The 16,872-nt window shown below is 41.1% G+C and overlaps 2 protein-coding genes across 2 annotated transcripts in view; one reads left to right on the forward strand and one right to left on the reverse strand.

Moving 5' to 3' along the window:
* The window catches only part of sema3c (sema domain, immunoglobulin domain (Ig), short basic domain, secreted, (semaphorin) 3C), a 65,371-nt gene extending 59,302 nt beyond the window's left edge, over nt 1-6,069 (forward strand). Inside the window, exons 16-18 of the mRNA XM_023265861.3 lie at nt 209-276; nt 1,780-1,910; nt 4,140-6,069. Coding sequence (XP_023121629.2) covers nt 209-276; nt 1,780-1,910; nt 4,140-4,571 — 631 coding nt within the window. The 3' untranslated portion in view covers nt 4,572-6,069. The remainder of the gene's footprint in view (nt 1-208; nt 277-1,779; nt 1,911-4,139) is intronic.
* Nucleotides 6,070-8,230: 2,161 nt separating this feature from the next.
* cd36 (CD36 molecule (thrombospondin receptor)) lies at nt 8,231-13,895 on the reverse strand. Its single transcript, XM_023265863.3, has 12 exons — nt 13,541-13,895; nt 12,970-13,130; nt 12,724-12,868; nt 10,580-10,735; nt 10,381-10,472; nt 10,180-10,229; nt 9,988-10,057; nt 9,577-9,764; nt 9,333-9,451; nt 9,167-9,240; nt 8,923-8,977; nt 8,231-8,816 (listed from the first exon to the last, which is right to left on the reverse strand). Exons 1-12 carry the CDS (start codon nt 13,661-13,663, stop codon nt 8,640-8,642), a joined length of 1,410 nt encoding a protein of 469 aa, XP_023121631.1. The 5' UTR covers nt 13,664-13,895; the 3' UTR covers nt 8,231-8,639.
* Nucleotides 13,896-16,872: the final 2,977 nt, after the last annotated feature.

Consider the following 16,872-nt stretch of genomic DNA (forward strand, 5'->3'; position numbering starts at 1 on the left):
TTTTTCTGCAGGAAATGTGTCTGAAATGTGTCAGCTGTTTACATGCTCTTTTCCTCAAGCTGTTACATGAGTGTTCCTCTGAGTGGAATAACACGGTCAGATTTTCCTCATCTTGTTTTGGCAGCGACTGTTACTTGAACAGTTTCAATATGACAGGTTTCTGTTTTTAGCTGTGGTGCATTTATGCTATTTTTTTCTTCTATTTCAGGAGAAGCAGGCGGCAGGATATTATGCATGGAAATCCACTTACTCAATGCAGAGGATTCAATTTAAAAGGTAATTTAAGGCTGCACTAATAAAATTATTTCTAGTAACAATGGGTCATATAATGGTCTGAAATATGAATGGTGTCAGTTTTTGTTATCGACCAGAATTTAATTTTCACCAAGCTCAGAAGCTTTATTTTAAAAACCTCACAACAACAGGGAGTTGGTTTCAGCCCCCAAAAAAACAAACTCCAATGAACCAAGCATCAAATATTAGACAAAGTCAGTGAAGAAGAAAAGCAGACTGCAGTTCAAAGATCAGATATTTTCCTCAGGAGATGGCAGACAGAAAAACAGAGTTAAAAGAAGGGTGAATACTAGAATCATAGGCATACCTCTTCATAATGCTAATGTTGTTTTGTGTCGGCTAGATGTGTAAATGGGGAACTATTTAGTAAGGAAAAGATTGTGAGTTCACTTCATCTGCTTAGTTCCTCTTCTCGAAAATAGACAAAGAAAATTATTTAATGCTTTAAATACTTAAAGAGCCCATTTTATGCTCTCTGGATATTTCCCTTTGCTTCATTTGAATGTGTACCACTTTTTTTCTGCATGTAAAATGGCTGCAAACTTATAAAACCCAAAGTTCAGGACAAAGGGAGTTTATCCTGCCCACAGAAAACACTGCTCCTTACCTGCAAGAAATGCCTCATTTGAAGGTCAGGATTCTTCCGTTACTTATTTACGTCATCATGTAACACATTTAAATGTAGTTTATGGCCTTAGCTACTGCTGTCCTCAGCCTCCTTTCTAAAACCGATACCTCCATGATGTTCTTGTGTTGCAAATAGTCAGACGTGTCCATCCAACAGGTCCGGGGGGTTTGGCAGTGTGTCGTTCCTAGAGCATCTCCTCTTTTTGCATTCTTCATAAACGATGGAAATAAAGTAACGTTTCATGTCATTATTCTTTCTTATACATAATACAACAAATTCACATTTAGACAGACCTTGACAAAATTAATATGTGTCAAAAAATTGAGACTACCACAGAGGGTTATATTTAGACTGCACCTGCAGATGTTTGTGTTTGTGCTTTAGGTACTGCAAAGTGTTATTCACAAAAATAAACCCAGCACACTAGCAGGGTGCAGTTTAATGAGAGGAGAGAATTTGCTCCCGGGAGTGTTCCATTCACGTGAACCGTTTATACCTCTAAATTAACATGAGCTCAGGGAACGGGGCATATGGCCATTACCTTAATTAGTCACAACCCTGTCATACATCCAGCTGTGTGACGAACCGTTTATATGCGACAAAAAAAAATGACAAAGTAAAAGAGAGGAAACTGAGCTGGTGCACTGAAGGCTATTGTTTGTAGAAACCGAAGTCTGGGTGGGGTTTGGCTGTGCTGCAGGTGCCAGAATAATCTCTATGTCAACATTTCACCATCAGTGATGAGACTGGAGACAGATTTGATTCCATCTGTGCTCTTTGTGTCTGTCAGCCAGTGACGTCTGATGAGCCTCCCTTGACTCTGAGAGTGTGTGTGTGTGTGTGTGTGTGTTTATTAGCCTACAGGAACGCAGTGGAGATGACGCAGTATGGCGTGAAAAACAACACCACCTTCCTGGAGTGTCTTCCCAAGTCTCCTCAGGCATCTATTCGCTGGCTTATCCAGAGGGACAACGACAGGAGGAAAGAGGTCAGTTGGGCGTTGAAAGAGGTCCAATGTCGAGTCATTAAAGATGTAACTCATTACATGTCCTGGTTCTGGTCCGTAGGGGGGTTGATCCCGTGTTTGGTTGAATATTACATAAAACATTAAACATGTCGTCACAATCCAGTGAGCTCATGTGAGTTATCAGGACTCGTATCGCCTGAGGAATGACACGGTGAACACTTACTGGCCGGGGAGCATCGGAATGAGTAGTGATACTGATCAAATGTGATGTGGGCCTTGACTAATGACGGAATTCTCAGCGGGGGAAACATTTTACAAATGTTTGACACCCCTTAAACGGTGGGAGCACTTTGGAAAGCAGTGGAAGATTAAATAAAGCTGGGCAGGGGAGCAGCTACATGATCAAGACACATCTTTTATGGATTTAGCACCTCTGTGGAAAGGACTAATGGCCATTTAATAGCCGTTTCCTCATGAAAATAGAAGTCGGTCTTCAAATAAATCACTTTACTTCTATGGTGTGTAATCGTTGGAGTCTTCTCCAGACTTGGCTGGCTTTATGGTAGTGAATGGAAAAGAAAGAAGCAGTGTTACATTAAGGGCATAAACATCAGTTTGGATTTAAATGAATGAAGATTACAATTTTTTTTAAAGTTACCATGCATATGTACACTATCGTTCAAAAGTTTTGGGTCACTTAGAAATGTCCTTATTCTTCTATTCTTGAAAAAAAGGAAGTTTTTTTCAATGAAGATAAAATTAAATTAATCCGAAGTCCAGTCTAGACATTGTTAATGTGGTAAATGACTATTCTAGCTGGAAACGGCTGATTTTTAATGGAATATCTCCATAGGGGTACAGAGGAACATTTCCAGCAACCATCACTCCTGTGTTCTAATGCTACATTGTGTTAGCTAATGGTGTTGAAAGGCTAATCGATGATTAGAAAACCCTTGTCCAGTTATGTTAGTACATGAATAAAAGTGTGAGTTTTCATGGAAAACATGAAATTACCTGGGTGACCCCAAACCTTTGAACTTTAGTGTATATGCACTTGTTGCATGGACTTAGAAGGCAGAAACAATTAATATGAATCAGAACCAGAATGCACAGCATACGTTTTAAAAGGTTACCTCAAAAGTATAGAAATAAAGCATTTCAACATTAACTATACACAAGAGAAGCCTAAGTAACAGCTAATACATTTTTTTAAGCGTCTGAGAAAATACACATTCCTATTTTGGAAATGAAAAACTCACTCTTCTAGCTGCTCTACATTAATTCTTAATACGGGGTTATTCAAAAAGAATGAACCGATTTCATGATACATTGCTTCAGTTCTCAAGCATCATCATGGAACGAGTCAGTGACCATTTGAAAGAGGAGTTTTCTAAGTTTTGAATGGCTGCCACAGAGGTGTTGTAGTGGCATCACTCCTCGGGCAACGTTCACTTGTTTGTTTACCCTCGGAATGGCGAGTCCTCAGCAAAAGGCACACATTAAAAACAGTAAACAATAGACACAGGGCAATTGGCATCAGATGGAATATGCAGTCCTTGTCTTAAAAAAAATCCAAAAATCCAGCAAAAACAATTCCCCAAAAATTTCTGAAAATTTGCAAAACCTTCAGAAAGAAAATTCCAATAATTCCTTAGAAGTTTCCCTTAAAAGTTTTATTTTTTAAAAAATCCCCCAAATTTAGCAAGAAAATTCTTGTAAATATTTTCAAAAAATGAATAAAAGTCTTACCAAAAAAATCCTAAAAATATCTCAAATGATTACATATATATCAGTAAAACTTCTAATATTTTCTTTAAAAACATTCACATAAAAATTTTGCTGGATTTCGGTTGATTTTTATGTGAATGTTCTTAAACATTTTAACATTTCTTTTTTCCACCAAAAAATGTTCAGAAATTTCCCAAAAATGTTGAAAATGTGGACATCAGAAGTTTCACTGTGAAAATATATATTTTTTTTCCACATTTTCAAACTTTAAAACGAGTCATTTTGACCCGCATGACAACACAAGGGTTAAACCCTTTTACTACGCTGTGTTTATATTTTTGCTTAGTGTATATTCTTCATTTAGTGCTAGGATTTCCTTGTTCTTAAATTGGATTGAGATTAGGTGACTGCAGAGAACTTGACACATTTCATTATTTTCATCCAAACACAAAGGGATCCCTTGAATTTCCTTTCAGTCGTCATTCTTTCTTTTTTTCCACTCCCTTTTTGGCATTCCTGCAGGTAAAGCTGAGTGATCGCGTCCTCTCCACCGAGCAAGGCCTCCTCATCCGCTCCGTCCAGCTGTCCGACCAGGGCCTTTACTACTGCCTGACCACGGAGAACAGCTTCAAACGCACCGTCGCCAAAATCCGCCTGCGCGTTCTGAGCGAGGCCATGGTGAGCGTGCTGACTGACAAGCAGCAGTCTCCGTGGGCATGGGCCAGCTCTCTGCACCCCAAGACCCTGTTGTCAGCCTTCAGTCCTGCAGAGACCCTGGCTGTGCAACAATACTGCAAAGAGAGGAAGGAGCTCCAGAATCTCCAGCAGAGGCAGCAGCAGCAGCAGCAGCAGCAGCCGCCGCCCGGACCACTCAGGGGGGATTTGGCCAAACTCAAGCCGCTGCTGGACCGAAGGAAGAGCCGCAATCGACGCAACCACCTCCCGGAAGACTGACACAGGGAGCTGGCAGCTGCAGAAACTGACTCGCATGCCTTCCTCTAATCCTATACCCCTACAAAGCAGTTTACAGAGCCTCATTTTCTCATCTCAACCGCAGAGCTGCACTGTGGATTGTACAGTAAAACGAGGAGGTGGGTGTGGGGAGTTCTGTCTTTTTCTTGCATGAGGTACTGTGACTTGATGGCCGTGACGTACACTAACACACAACCACGAGCCGTTCATTCGCTGCCACAGTCACAACACAAACTGAAGCGGCAAACGTTACGACCGCCACTATTAACTGCGGTCTCAGCTGATTGTCGTTCACGCTGGGATGCAGCTGTGTCGTCATATTCTAAATATCGGGGTGGAGAGTGAAGCAGTCGCGTAGAAGCTCACAACGGATTCGCAATTTGAAGTCATGATATTAAATGAATGTGATTGAAAAGGGACAAAGGGAGACAGATGCATGTTTGACAGTGAGTGCTCTCGCTCCATAAGTATTACAGTAGTATTTTATTAGATTCTAGCCACATTTGAATGTTTATTTTATAACTAACCAAAATGTCTCTCTTCCAGGAAAACTACAGGGGCTTTGTGGGTACATGAAGGGTAATAACATACTGTTTACAATAGTGCTGGTTAGACAAAACATAGATGGCAATTAGACCCAATAAAAAGTGTTGTGTTACAACGATGAAAGCTAAAAATGTATTAGTTCAGAGGCCAAATTTTAAATCCAGAGCCAATTCCCAAATAGAAATGCTAAAATTTAGTCAAACATGAAATCCCACGTGAGTTCTCTCCAATATTTATTCCTATTACTCAGAAAATGTGCCTCACTGCAATCCAGCTGTATCACATTTCCCAAGTTTCCAGCACAGAAGCATGTTTATAGAATTCATCAGTAACATAGAGGTCTCTTAATCCTTGCTCGGGTTCGATTTTAGCAACCAAGCTAGCAGATACGCACATTTTAGTTAGTGTACAACTTGGAGGTTTACATGATGAAGCTGATGCTGACCGTATCCCTCGATGGATTCACATTCTCTACAGCAACGTGGACATGCTTTCATTAGAAGTAGTCTGTGAGGTAGACCATTTGACATATGTGAATAGGCTATTTTTGTTTCCGAAGTGTAGCTGATGTAGATAGAGATTATTTGTCGCTTGTGTACAGAGTATTTTCCTCTCATTTGTTTCTTTTAATTTAATGCTGCGCCGGGTTTTGTGAAAATGTGTTTTCATTGTGTACATAATTTCAGCATATTTCACCAACTAACTCTCGACTGTATCTGCAAATTGCGGAGATATACGGTATTATTTTCATTCTGAGAAAAGACTTTCAAGCGTGTACCTTCCCCCGTGCAGATCTCTGCTTCACGTTTAATAAAACTGTGTGATCAGCATCATGTCAACTTCAACTCAGTGTAATTTTAGTGTTATGAAACATATGTATTTCTATTTATTAATGCCATGATAGCCTGAATAAATATGTTCAGATGAATCTCAATTTTGCAGAAAGATCATACAGTTTATTTGAAGGGAAAAGTTTTATTAGTATAACGTCTCAAAATGTGGACTCTTGTGGTATTGGCCGATACATCCTCCATCTGTCTACTCGGTATACGATAACAGGCTTATTCCATTGCTTTAAAGGGACTGTTTGACATTTTAGGAAATGTTGCTGTTCCCTTTCATGCCAAGACTTTGATGAGAAGATTATTACCACATTAGTTGTGTCTCAAATCACTGACTGCTGTTCTTTGAAGCCAGCAAGACCAGATACATCATAGCGGTGCGACAAGACTGTCCCATTTTGAAGACAGTCTTCAAATACAGTCAAAAAATGCAGCTGTCTACACCAAAGTGCTGTTCATGGATGATAATTGGATAGATCCAAATATTAAAAACGTGTCTCTGCAACTGTTAAATTGGCAAGCTGACAGGATCGCTGTTGTTTTTGATGTAGGAATAACGGTAGGAAGAAGAGATGGTAGAGAACACCGTCTCATCTACCTAAGCTGGTGCCAGATGGGATGAGCACTGCTGTCTGAACCCAACATATCCTAACCTTAACCACAATAATCACAGCAGAGTGTCCCCCGACTGCATCTCTCCATCTGATACAATCCAGCGTCGGCTGTTTAAAACCCTTCGTAGTGTTCTAAAAAGTCAGTGCCAACGCAAGATGGTCAAAGTGGGCAACCTGCCTTCCTCCTGCTTCTTCTCCTCCAACCTGATTATCATCCATAACACAGCATTTTGTGTGGGCACATTTTTGAACTTTAAATAATCTGTCAATCCTTATTTGACCCTAATTTAGAAATTTGTCATAGAGGTACGAGTCAATAAACTATGTGCTCGCATATGGAAAGCAGTTGCATTGTTTTTTGGGGGGTTTTTCTTTCCAAATTTAGATATGTTGTGCATTTTGTGCTTGATAATTTGATATCATATCTTGAATTGATACCTTTGGGTCAAAGGTTGCAGCCTTAGAGATGCAGCCCCAAACTGCAGTTCCTCAAATGGCCACTTGAGGCTGGCTCCAAAAAGTTGTTCATCTCCATAGACCCTCATGTTAAAATGCCCCACTTTACAGCTAAAATAAATGTGGTTCCACCTGGTACAAAATCTAGGTGAATTTTTCTTTAATGTAACCGTAACGTAACACATAATTAAGGGCATGACTGCTTTAAGTGACAAGTGGCACCACCATAGGACAGTTGCTTCCACTTACTCGCCACCTCTTTGCTCATTCTGGGATTAGCCAGGAGTTAGCAAACTCATTAACAGATAGTGATGGTCTGAACCACCACACTGAGCTTCAAACTCGCTTCTCAAGAAACCTATAGGTAACATCAGCCATTTTTATCCACAGTGTAGCGTGGCTCTGTCAGAAGGTACTAAATCTACCTGTTTAACACACTAAATGTTATTTCTGGGCACAAAGGCTGGAGTGTAAAAACACTAGATGGTGGCTTCACTGAGGGTTTTGTGCCTGATTTCTTTCCTTTGCTCAGAACCAGACCAGCTGCTTCCCTGTTTTCACTCTGTTTGCTAAATTTAGCTCCCAAGCTGCTTGATGTAGCTTCAGATTTATAGTACAGACATGAGAGCGGGATCAATCTTCTCATCAAATCCTTGTCAAGAAAGCAAAAAGGCACACTTTGAGGGGCTAAACAATATGTGAAACCTGAAACTTGAATCCTAAATTTCAAATGTCAAGGCACAGGTACCTGGTGCACCCAAAGGTTACAAATCAAACATGCCCAGAGAGAGCACTAAGTCTGTTTTAATCTGAGTAAAACACTCCCTTATATGTGTGACATGTGAGATTCAGGTCCAACGGTAGAATCAAAGACACCCTTAGGAGGCTGCTGAGGGTCATTTAAAACCCATAAAACCTAAGAGTGCTCTCCAGCTGAGCAGAAATACTGCTTTCTCACCAAACAAACTCCAGAACCATTCATAACATGGCATAATCATCCCCCGGCTCTACTTTATTACACTTTATGATATATGGGCCTCTCAAGATAAAGAGGAAAGTGCGTACAATGCAGAGATTTGTTCCAGCGAAGGGACAGTCTGGCCTGTATTTTGAGTCGAGGAGGGTGTAGACCAGTTAGACAAGCTGGTGCTTGGTAAGAACAGTCCAATACTCAATGAAAAAGTCACTTTTTCAGCTTTTATTCACACTAGTTCAGCAGAGGATATGAACATTCGCGCAATAATAGATTCATGTACATTTCTTTCATAGGATGTCGAACGAACCCATTTCTCTCTTCTCAGAGATCTAATGGATTACATGACAGTTAAGAGGAGTTTTCACCTGCTCTCCCTCTAGAAATCCCTGATTGACTCAATATTACAGTGTTTGCAATTAAATGATATTACTTGGCAAAGGAATTCAGCTTATCAGCTTTTACAAAATCACAGTATTCCTCCCTTGGTATCAAAGGAGGTATTACATTATAAATAACACTGAAATTACAAAAAAGTGCAAGTCTATATCAAAAGGTCTGACGCCCCGTAGCAGCTTGAATGCACCGTGCCCTCACATACAATAAACAATGGACTCATTCACGCCAACTTGCTTTGGTTATGTCTCTTCCTCACCACGCAGTAGGAGACGAGGCACACGACGAAGACGACCACGCCTACACCCAACAGTACTTCCTGTAGGATCTCCAACATGTTGATATTGGAGATAATTTCGTCCTGAAACATTTGTGCCGTTTCGTCATCCAACATAGCCGTCTGGATGCACAGAGGAGACAGAGAACGAGAGAGCGGCTGATTTACATGCATGCCGAGCTGACAGACGATACACTTCATGACTGCAGGGCTTCATCTTTTGACTTACCTCATTCAGCCAAACAAGTGGGAATAAGGTATAATCTTTGACTTTCTTAAGCACCCTGCAGGGAAAGAGTTCATTATTTGACATTCAGAGCATGATGCTGCCTCAAACCTTCTGTCTTTGACTCGTGTGATATTTTGGGAATTGTGCTCGTTCACTTTCTTGTCAAGAATTAGATAGGAAGATTTCTACTATTCATGTGTAAGTAGAAGGTAGCTTCCATACCAAAAGGTGAACCACAACTTACGTGATGACTTTTGATGGTCCATACATCATGTTCACTTGAATTCTCTTGGCAAAATTCAGGGTAAATCCAGTGAGCTAGTGGAAATGTACAACAAAAAAAAGTGAGGATCTGTTCGATACGGCTGCCCCTAGATAGCTAATAATGTGAATAAATCGTTTGTTCGTACAGGTTCGACATCAAAGAAGGTTTTATGGTGCTCCTCATCGGGGTCGAGGCCCAGCACGTCCTCCCGCAGGGATGGACTGCCATGAAGGAAGTGAGGCAGAGAGATGAAGATAGGTCTTCCTGTTCACATGGCAAACAGAATTTCAATTCAAAATCCCCAGAGCAGAATGACAAAACAGTAGAGAACAGTGAACTTCCAGTCAAATCTGGATATATTGTGGGTAACAAAGCAGATGTTTACTGACCCTCTTGACAGGAGCCGATGTCCAGTACTCCTGCAAGGGTGCAATTCTTGCTAGTTTCTGGGTTTTTGCAGAAACACTTGTTGTCTGGGTTGTCAACCGGGGAGGCCAGGGTGGACGGGAGGAGGGAAAAGCGGTATACATCAATCCCTTTCAGATTCACAGTTTTTTCATAGCTGGCTGACACAGACCTGGAGACAAAACAGTACAGAGGTTACTTCCACTTAGACTTTCATATACTGCACATACTAACCTTTGCCTTTATTGAGCAACTCTGTTCTGACAACACTTGATTGGAAACCTCTGATCTCAAGTAGTTACTGAGACAATCAAAGGTTGCACTGCCCCAATTAATATGTACCAAATCACAGCCAGACTAGATCAGAGGAAACTGCGAAGTGAACCCTTTATCACCTGCAGATATCGGAAGAAAACAAATAGAGGGGCTTCTTGTTGTCCACAAAGGGTGGGAAGGAGGAAGCGTCTGAGAAAAAGAAGAAAGATATCAGGTTATAAAACTGCCTTGTCTGCATTATTCTAAAAATGTATTATATATGGGATTTGGAATAAAAAGTAGCTTTTATTTTATTGCCATATGCATCTTACCTGTTCCATTGATCATGTTACAATATTCATCATCCCAAAAGGTTAACTTCCTGTGGGTCAAAATTCACATTTTCATAATTTGATTCAATATTTCAGTGAGAATGGGAATCTCATCTGTCAATATGCATGAAAACCCTTAACAGATATTGGTGTTGAATCTAAATTCAGTGTCTTTTTTACTTGATTTATGGATGGACTCACGTTTCTCCTCTCCACCTGTCAATGATTGAAACTTTTGAGATGTCGTCTTTCCCATTGAAGACATTGTAGTAGCCATCATACGTACCGTTGTACTATGGAAAACATATTTCATTTAATAAACTGATTTAATCATTGTATTTCACTCAATTTGTAGATCTTATCTCTTCTGTGATTTTTCATTCTAAGAGGTTACACTTACAGGTGAGAATAGGCCCAAAGTTTCTTTCAATATGGGGTCTGGGTAACCCCATAGCATTTCCTTGACTGTACGCCGCTGGAACAGGGAGGAATTGGTTGACTTTATCAGGATCTCTAGAACAGAATGAAGTGGTTTTGGAACCAGTGCATACGCTCCCTGAAAAAAGAATCAGAAATATTCAGGTGTCGGATACAAACGGAAGGAAAACAGGCAAAACTGCTGCGTACACAACTGCAGCTGTTGCTTCAGGAGATAAGCCGAGATGTAATCCCCTTTTATGACTATGTTATTCCAGAGTTACCAGCACAGCTTTTGCTTACACTCATTATTTGAGCCTTATCAAAGTTTGCTGAGCAAACATTTAACTGGCCATAATGAAAAAACTGTCAATTCCACTTGCAAATGATGGCCCCTTAGTGGTTCAGAATTTCCAGTCTCCGATACAGCAAGACCAGAATAATTAGGGCGAATAGAAAACAGATGATCCACATACACTTAGTGGACACTTAAGGGCCATAGATTTCTGTGAAGTTTGGCCACTTGAAATGTTTGATGCGAACCTCCTGAAGCCTTTTATTCTGGCTCACTACACATAGGTGAGGGTATAAATCTGCCATTTCCAACATCATGTGGCATTTTCCTTCCCCTCTTCTATTTGTATGTTACATTTTGCTATTCCTTTTACGACAGGAAACATTACCAATGTCCCCAACCAACCTGCACATAACAAATGACAAGTTTTAACAAAGATTTACCATTTAAATGGCAGTATCTGACAGCCAGTGTGCTAATGTTTCATCAAAACAACGTCTCCCCAGCACTATTTTTAAGGGACATCACGGGCTTTGTGGCCCCCGAGGTGACTGTGATTAAAGACCCTGAGCAATTTTTTTTAACTTATAGCAGAATGATAATGAGGTGCAATCAGACCATTCTACAGCACTGACACACACACACACACATACACACACAAGAGAACAGAAACTAAACCCTTTTCTCAGTTGTAAATAGATCCTTCCAAATCTTTATCTTTGGAGTTTGGCCAAAGTAAATAGAAAAAATTAGCCCCAAGCATCATTAGCTAACTAGTAGTCTGACTCACCAGATGTAGAGGTTGGCTATAAACTACAAATGGCACCTTGAAAATGATAAGATTTGGATTGTGGTTCTTTTGATGAATTAACTGTTGTACTGTGAGAGCATCCCTGCATGCAAATGTTTCATCAAAACAATTCTCTCTATTAATGTTTTGCAGGGACACTGTTGCTGAAGCCTGGGCTTAGCTGTGCCAATACGATTGTGATTGGTTCTAGGCAAGACAAAGCATCCACAGCTTTTTCCCATCTGTAGCAGAATGATATTAAGGTGCTATCAGACCATTCTACAGCAATGATGCAATGATGGGGAAGCTAACCAGCTAACAATAGGTGACTATTCATTTTAACAACATGCTAAGTTTGGTAAAATAAAGATTAGCCCGCTACATTAGCATTCGCAGCTAAGTACATGCAAGCTGCACAGAAACTTCAGGGCTAGCCAACCTAGCGACTTAAAAAATATGCTTAGAAATGCCAAACATCTAAATTAGCTTGCTGCATTTGCAATTGCAGCTAACTGCATCGCAAATTCATGACACCGTTTTGGCTAACCATGCTTGCTATTTATCTGAGGACAATATTAAAGAATTTGTTTCGATACAGAAACTCGATACTAACACCGATTGTTACACAGTGACCATAACCCTTATCTTATCATCCCTAAATGGGCCTTTTATTTCAAATCCTCCTCCTAAAACAAGTGTAAGTGTTAATAAATAAATAAGGTGTCAACTAACGGAGCAAGAACGAGACGAAATGCACCACAATTCTGCAATGCACTGCATATTTTATGATTCTTTCTCTCTATTCATTGCTTCTGTGTAGTTTTCAACCTTATAAAAGTATTCCAATCAACAGCCCGGCAAGGTCAGTCTTTGGTTATTCTTCACAAACAAAACATCACAAGTCACACTTGCACTTGCATCACACATCACACTTGCAGACCAAAGCAGCCCACCACAAACCGGCACAGCTTGCATCGGCTTTAGAACAGAGATACAGTAAATGTTAATAGCAGAGTCAGGACACGTTGGCACAGACACTTACAGCAACTGCCAGGTTTAGGGAGGTGATATTGTCTTCTTCTGATCCCTCTGACATGGTCGGGTCGAAGATGGCACCTATAGGCAGCAGGAAGGCGACGGTATTATTGGAGTGGAACGTGATGTTTTCTTTGGGAAGATATCTCGTCCTGAAGGAGGGAGAGAGTAGATTCTTGTATGTTGTGTGTCACATGAGTTTCAAAAGCATTCCATTAAAATGCTACACAGGAGGTAAACAAATGAACCTTACCTGTATGTATAAGGTCCTTTTTCCACCACCACTGGAGCTGCGCCATAGTGCAAAACCTCCAGAGGGTTTTTCAAGTCAAAGAGCCAGAACTGCCTGTACACTGTTGCCCCTGCAGACACCCAGTTGTCATATGCTGTCGTTCCGGGCTCTATGACGGCTTCCTAAACCCGGCAGACACACAGACGGTCTATTTTTAACATACCTCAAGACTGCCAGCAGGCCAGCAGCTCCACTGATACACGGAAAAAGGTGAATGCTCTGTTATCAGGTCATCACAATTTGTTTTAATTCCTCTACAGTGTCTTAAAAATCACACAGATGAAAACAGTTGGCGTCTTGATGACTATTTGAATTTGAAGCAGCTCTCCAAATCGTACGCCTCTTGCCTTCTCATGTCTCCTGATTCACCTTGATCTCCGCATATGCTCACACACACACACACACACACACACACACACACACACACACACACACACACACACACACACACACACACACACACGCACGCACACATTCGTCCGCTCTGTCACTCCCCGTCCTCCACAACTCAGGGTGAAACTCAGCACCATACCTTTTCCACCGTCCCCTCAATGATGATCTTCCCCACTGGGATCAGGATGCCTCCCAGGATGGCTACCACCGCCCCAACCACAGCTCCGGCTATCAGTCCGCACCTTCTGTTGCAGCAGCCCATGGTGGTGGTGTGCGTTTCCCTCCTTCCACTCGTACGTCTGTCTGTCTGCCTGCCTGCCTGCCTGCCTGCCTGCCTGCCTGCCTGGCTTGCTGTTCTCCTTCTGTCTCTGTGTTTGTGGTGTGTGCTACTATGTGTGCAGCTCGTGTGTGTTTGCGTCCAAGCAGCAGCAGAAGCAGCTCAGGCAGGCTGTACCATCAGAGGAGCAGGAGGAGGCCAGGTAAAGGTACACACCCCCATGGCAGGTACTCAGGGACCTCTTATAATTTAAGTTATATAATGACAAGATGGGTGTAAGGTTCAGCTGAAAGGTGTCCCTTTAGGTATCACTAAGCTATCTCCGAGCAGCTGATAATAGTTACAATAGACTGAGGAGAAAGGTTGAGGACTTTGAAGTGTTCCAGTGATGCATCATGCTTTTGTTTTATTTTATTTTTATCGAAATCAATCACCATAAAGTCATGAATCGTCACTCATGAAGGTTTATCACCCTGTGGGATATCAGTTCTAGATATCCAATGACCTTGTTGCTAAGAAGCATTATAGACATGATTCTGTTCCCCGTTCTTTCCCTGTCTGCCTTCATGTACAACACACAAACTTAGCAGCAGAAAAAAGAAAGAAAGAAAGGGAGCAGCGCATAAATGATTGAGCGTACTCCCACTGCGGAGACACACTTACAGAGCCTTATCTGTTTTTAGTGGTTGCACACTCTCATGATGGGGTGGATATTAAAATGAATTGCTCGTTATCTCCTAAAAATGAATTGCTCATTATCTCATAAAGATATTTCCATGTTGTCTGTTGTTGTGATAAAGGATCTCCTTACATTTGGGTTTTTGGATGCTGACCATCAACAACAGAACTCTGATGATGACCAAATCACTGCGTGCATTGCAAATCATTTTTGGTTTTGGGTTGTGTTGTTTTATCGCACGCTGTGTTTTTGCTGCTTTCTACTCGGACAAACATCGTATAGCCTGGCACGCTGCACAACACGCCAGATTGTGGATATGACAGATTGTGGCTATGACGGAGGCACACAAACTGGGAAATGGGCTACTCCAGCACTTCATTAATACCACAGGAAGGAGGGACAGAATGTCAAATGATAGAGTAGATATATTCTGGTATAGTAAATGTTTGGATCCCATAGTGCAACTGAATAGAGTATTTTTATAATGTGCATCCACAGTTTCTAACATGTGAATCTGCACAACATAATAACCTAAAAGACATAATGAGAAGTTTTAAATTGCTCCTCCAGTGCAACAAAATCATTGTATAGTGCCATTGTGATTTGTGTGTATCACTGGTGCAGTAAACTCTTTGAATTCATGCAGTGCTGTATTGTGAACTGCTGGAAATCATATTTAAGATACAGTCATGGGAAAAATTCTTAGATCACCATTGTTTTCTTAAATTTCTTCTTCATTTTAGTGCCTGGTACAACTGAAGGTACATTTGTTTGGACAAATATAATAACAACAAAAAATAGCTCGTAAGAGTTTAATTTAGGAGCTGATATCAGACATTATCCATGGTTTTCTTGGTAATAACTAAAATCTCTTCAGTTCTTACATCAATATCTATGGCATTGTTCTGCCAAAAACAGCTTTTAGGATTCCATGTTTTCTTTTCTGTCTGTTTTAGTCTCATGATCCACATAGGAGTTAGTATTTGATTACGTAACCATTGTTTCTGATGACTGCATCCATGCATCTTGGCTGCTCTCCACCAGCTTCTAACATTGTTCTGCTGTCACAGCAGCACATTCCTGTTGCACTAATTCAAACTAATTTGCTTTGTTTTTGGGCTTGTGGTTCTCCATTTAGCAGTTGATGATTTTCCACAAGTTTTCAATTGGATTTATATCTGGTGACTGAGCAGGACAAGGTATGGTTCTAATGTTCTGGTTCTCCATCCAGGCTTTAACTGACCTTGTCTTGTTGGAAAATCCAGTCATTGGAGGCAGGAAAGAGTTTTCCAGCTGATGGAAGAAGACTGTTTTCTAGAGTAGTCCTGTACATGACCTGGTTCATTTGTCCTGTTCCATCCAGACTGAAACTACCCCAGATGGTCACTGATCCACCCCCATGTTTTACTGTAGGGGCAGACAGTCTGGTTTGTAGCTTCTCCAGGCTTCCTTCTAACCAGTAAGTTGGCTGTAGTGGACATCAACTGAAAACTGGATTCATCCCTGAAGAGAACCTTAGTCCAATCATCAACAGTCCAATCCTTGTGATCCCAGCAAACAGTAACCAGGCTTTCCTCTGCTTTTCCTTAATGAAGGGCTTCTTCCTGTCCTGTGTGACTTCAGACCAGCTTCAAGAAGTCAGTTTCCAACTGTCCTTGCTGAACAAGTGACATTTCTCCACAGTGTCCACTCATTTTTAAGGTCCCTGGAGGTCTGAGGATGATTCCTGACACAGGAACAGATGGGTGACGGTCATCTGGTGGGTAGAAAGACGTTTCCTGCCACGACCAGCTAGCAGTTTGGTAGAACCATGTTGGGCTTGTTTTTTCTTGGTGTAATGAACGGCTGTCTTGGAGATCTTTAGTTTTTTCACTACCTGTCTCTCACTCATGCCAATTTCCAGCAGTGCCATGATGGCTGCCTTTGTGGCTTCACATAATTCTTTAGTTTTAGGCATTATGTGAGAGCTGAAAACTTGTGAGTTGTACTACGGCTTGAATGTCAGCAGGAAACCACTCTAGACCTTTACATGTGCTGCTGATGACATGAAATGACCTCTTATATACACTGGGAATACAATGAAGCTTAAACATGTCAAATATGACATAAAGTATTTTGGAATCAGCTGCATTTTTTGTCATGTTCATTGTATTCTTCAGGTAATATACCTTTAGTGGTACCAGGCATTGAAAGGAACAAGAAATTAAAGAAAACAAGGGTGGTCTAATCATTTTTTCCATGACTGTACATTCAATGGGCTGCAAACACACAGTTTCCATTTCTGTGGAGTTACTTATTATTACCACTGGAGGGCAGCACCATCATTCCCTCATCTCCCACTGCAGGCTGAGGACAGAGGCCCTCCTTCCCCACTATAGTTCATACAGAGGCGTCTCCTCATACAGTATAAATCTCACCTGACAGATTTCAGTGTTTATCTTCTAAATACAGTTTCAAGATCACGTGGACACACACTGAGTTTAATCTTTGCCAGCTGCTGTGTGAGTTTCTTGGA

This window comes from Amphiprion ocellaris, chromosome 21, assembly GCF_022539595.1.
Source record: "Amphiprion ocellaris isolate individual 3 ecotype Okinawa chromosome 21, ASM2253959v1, whole genome shotgun sequence".
Classification (NCBI taxonomy): Eukaryota; Metazoa; Chordata; class Actinopteri; family Pomacentridae; genus Amphiprion; species Amphiprion ocellaris.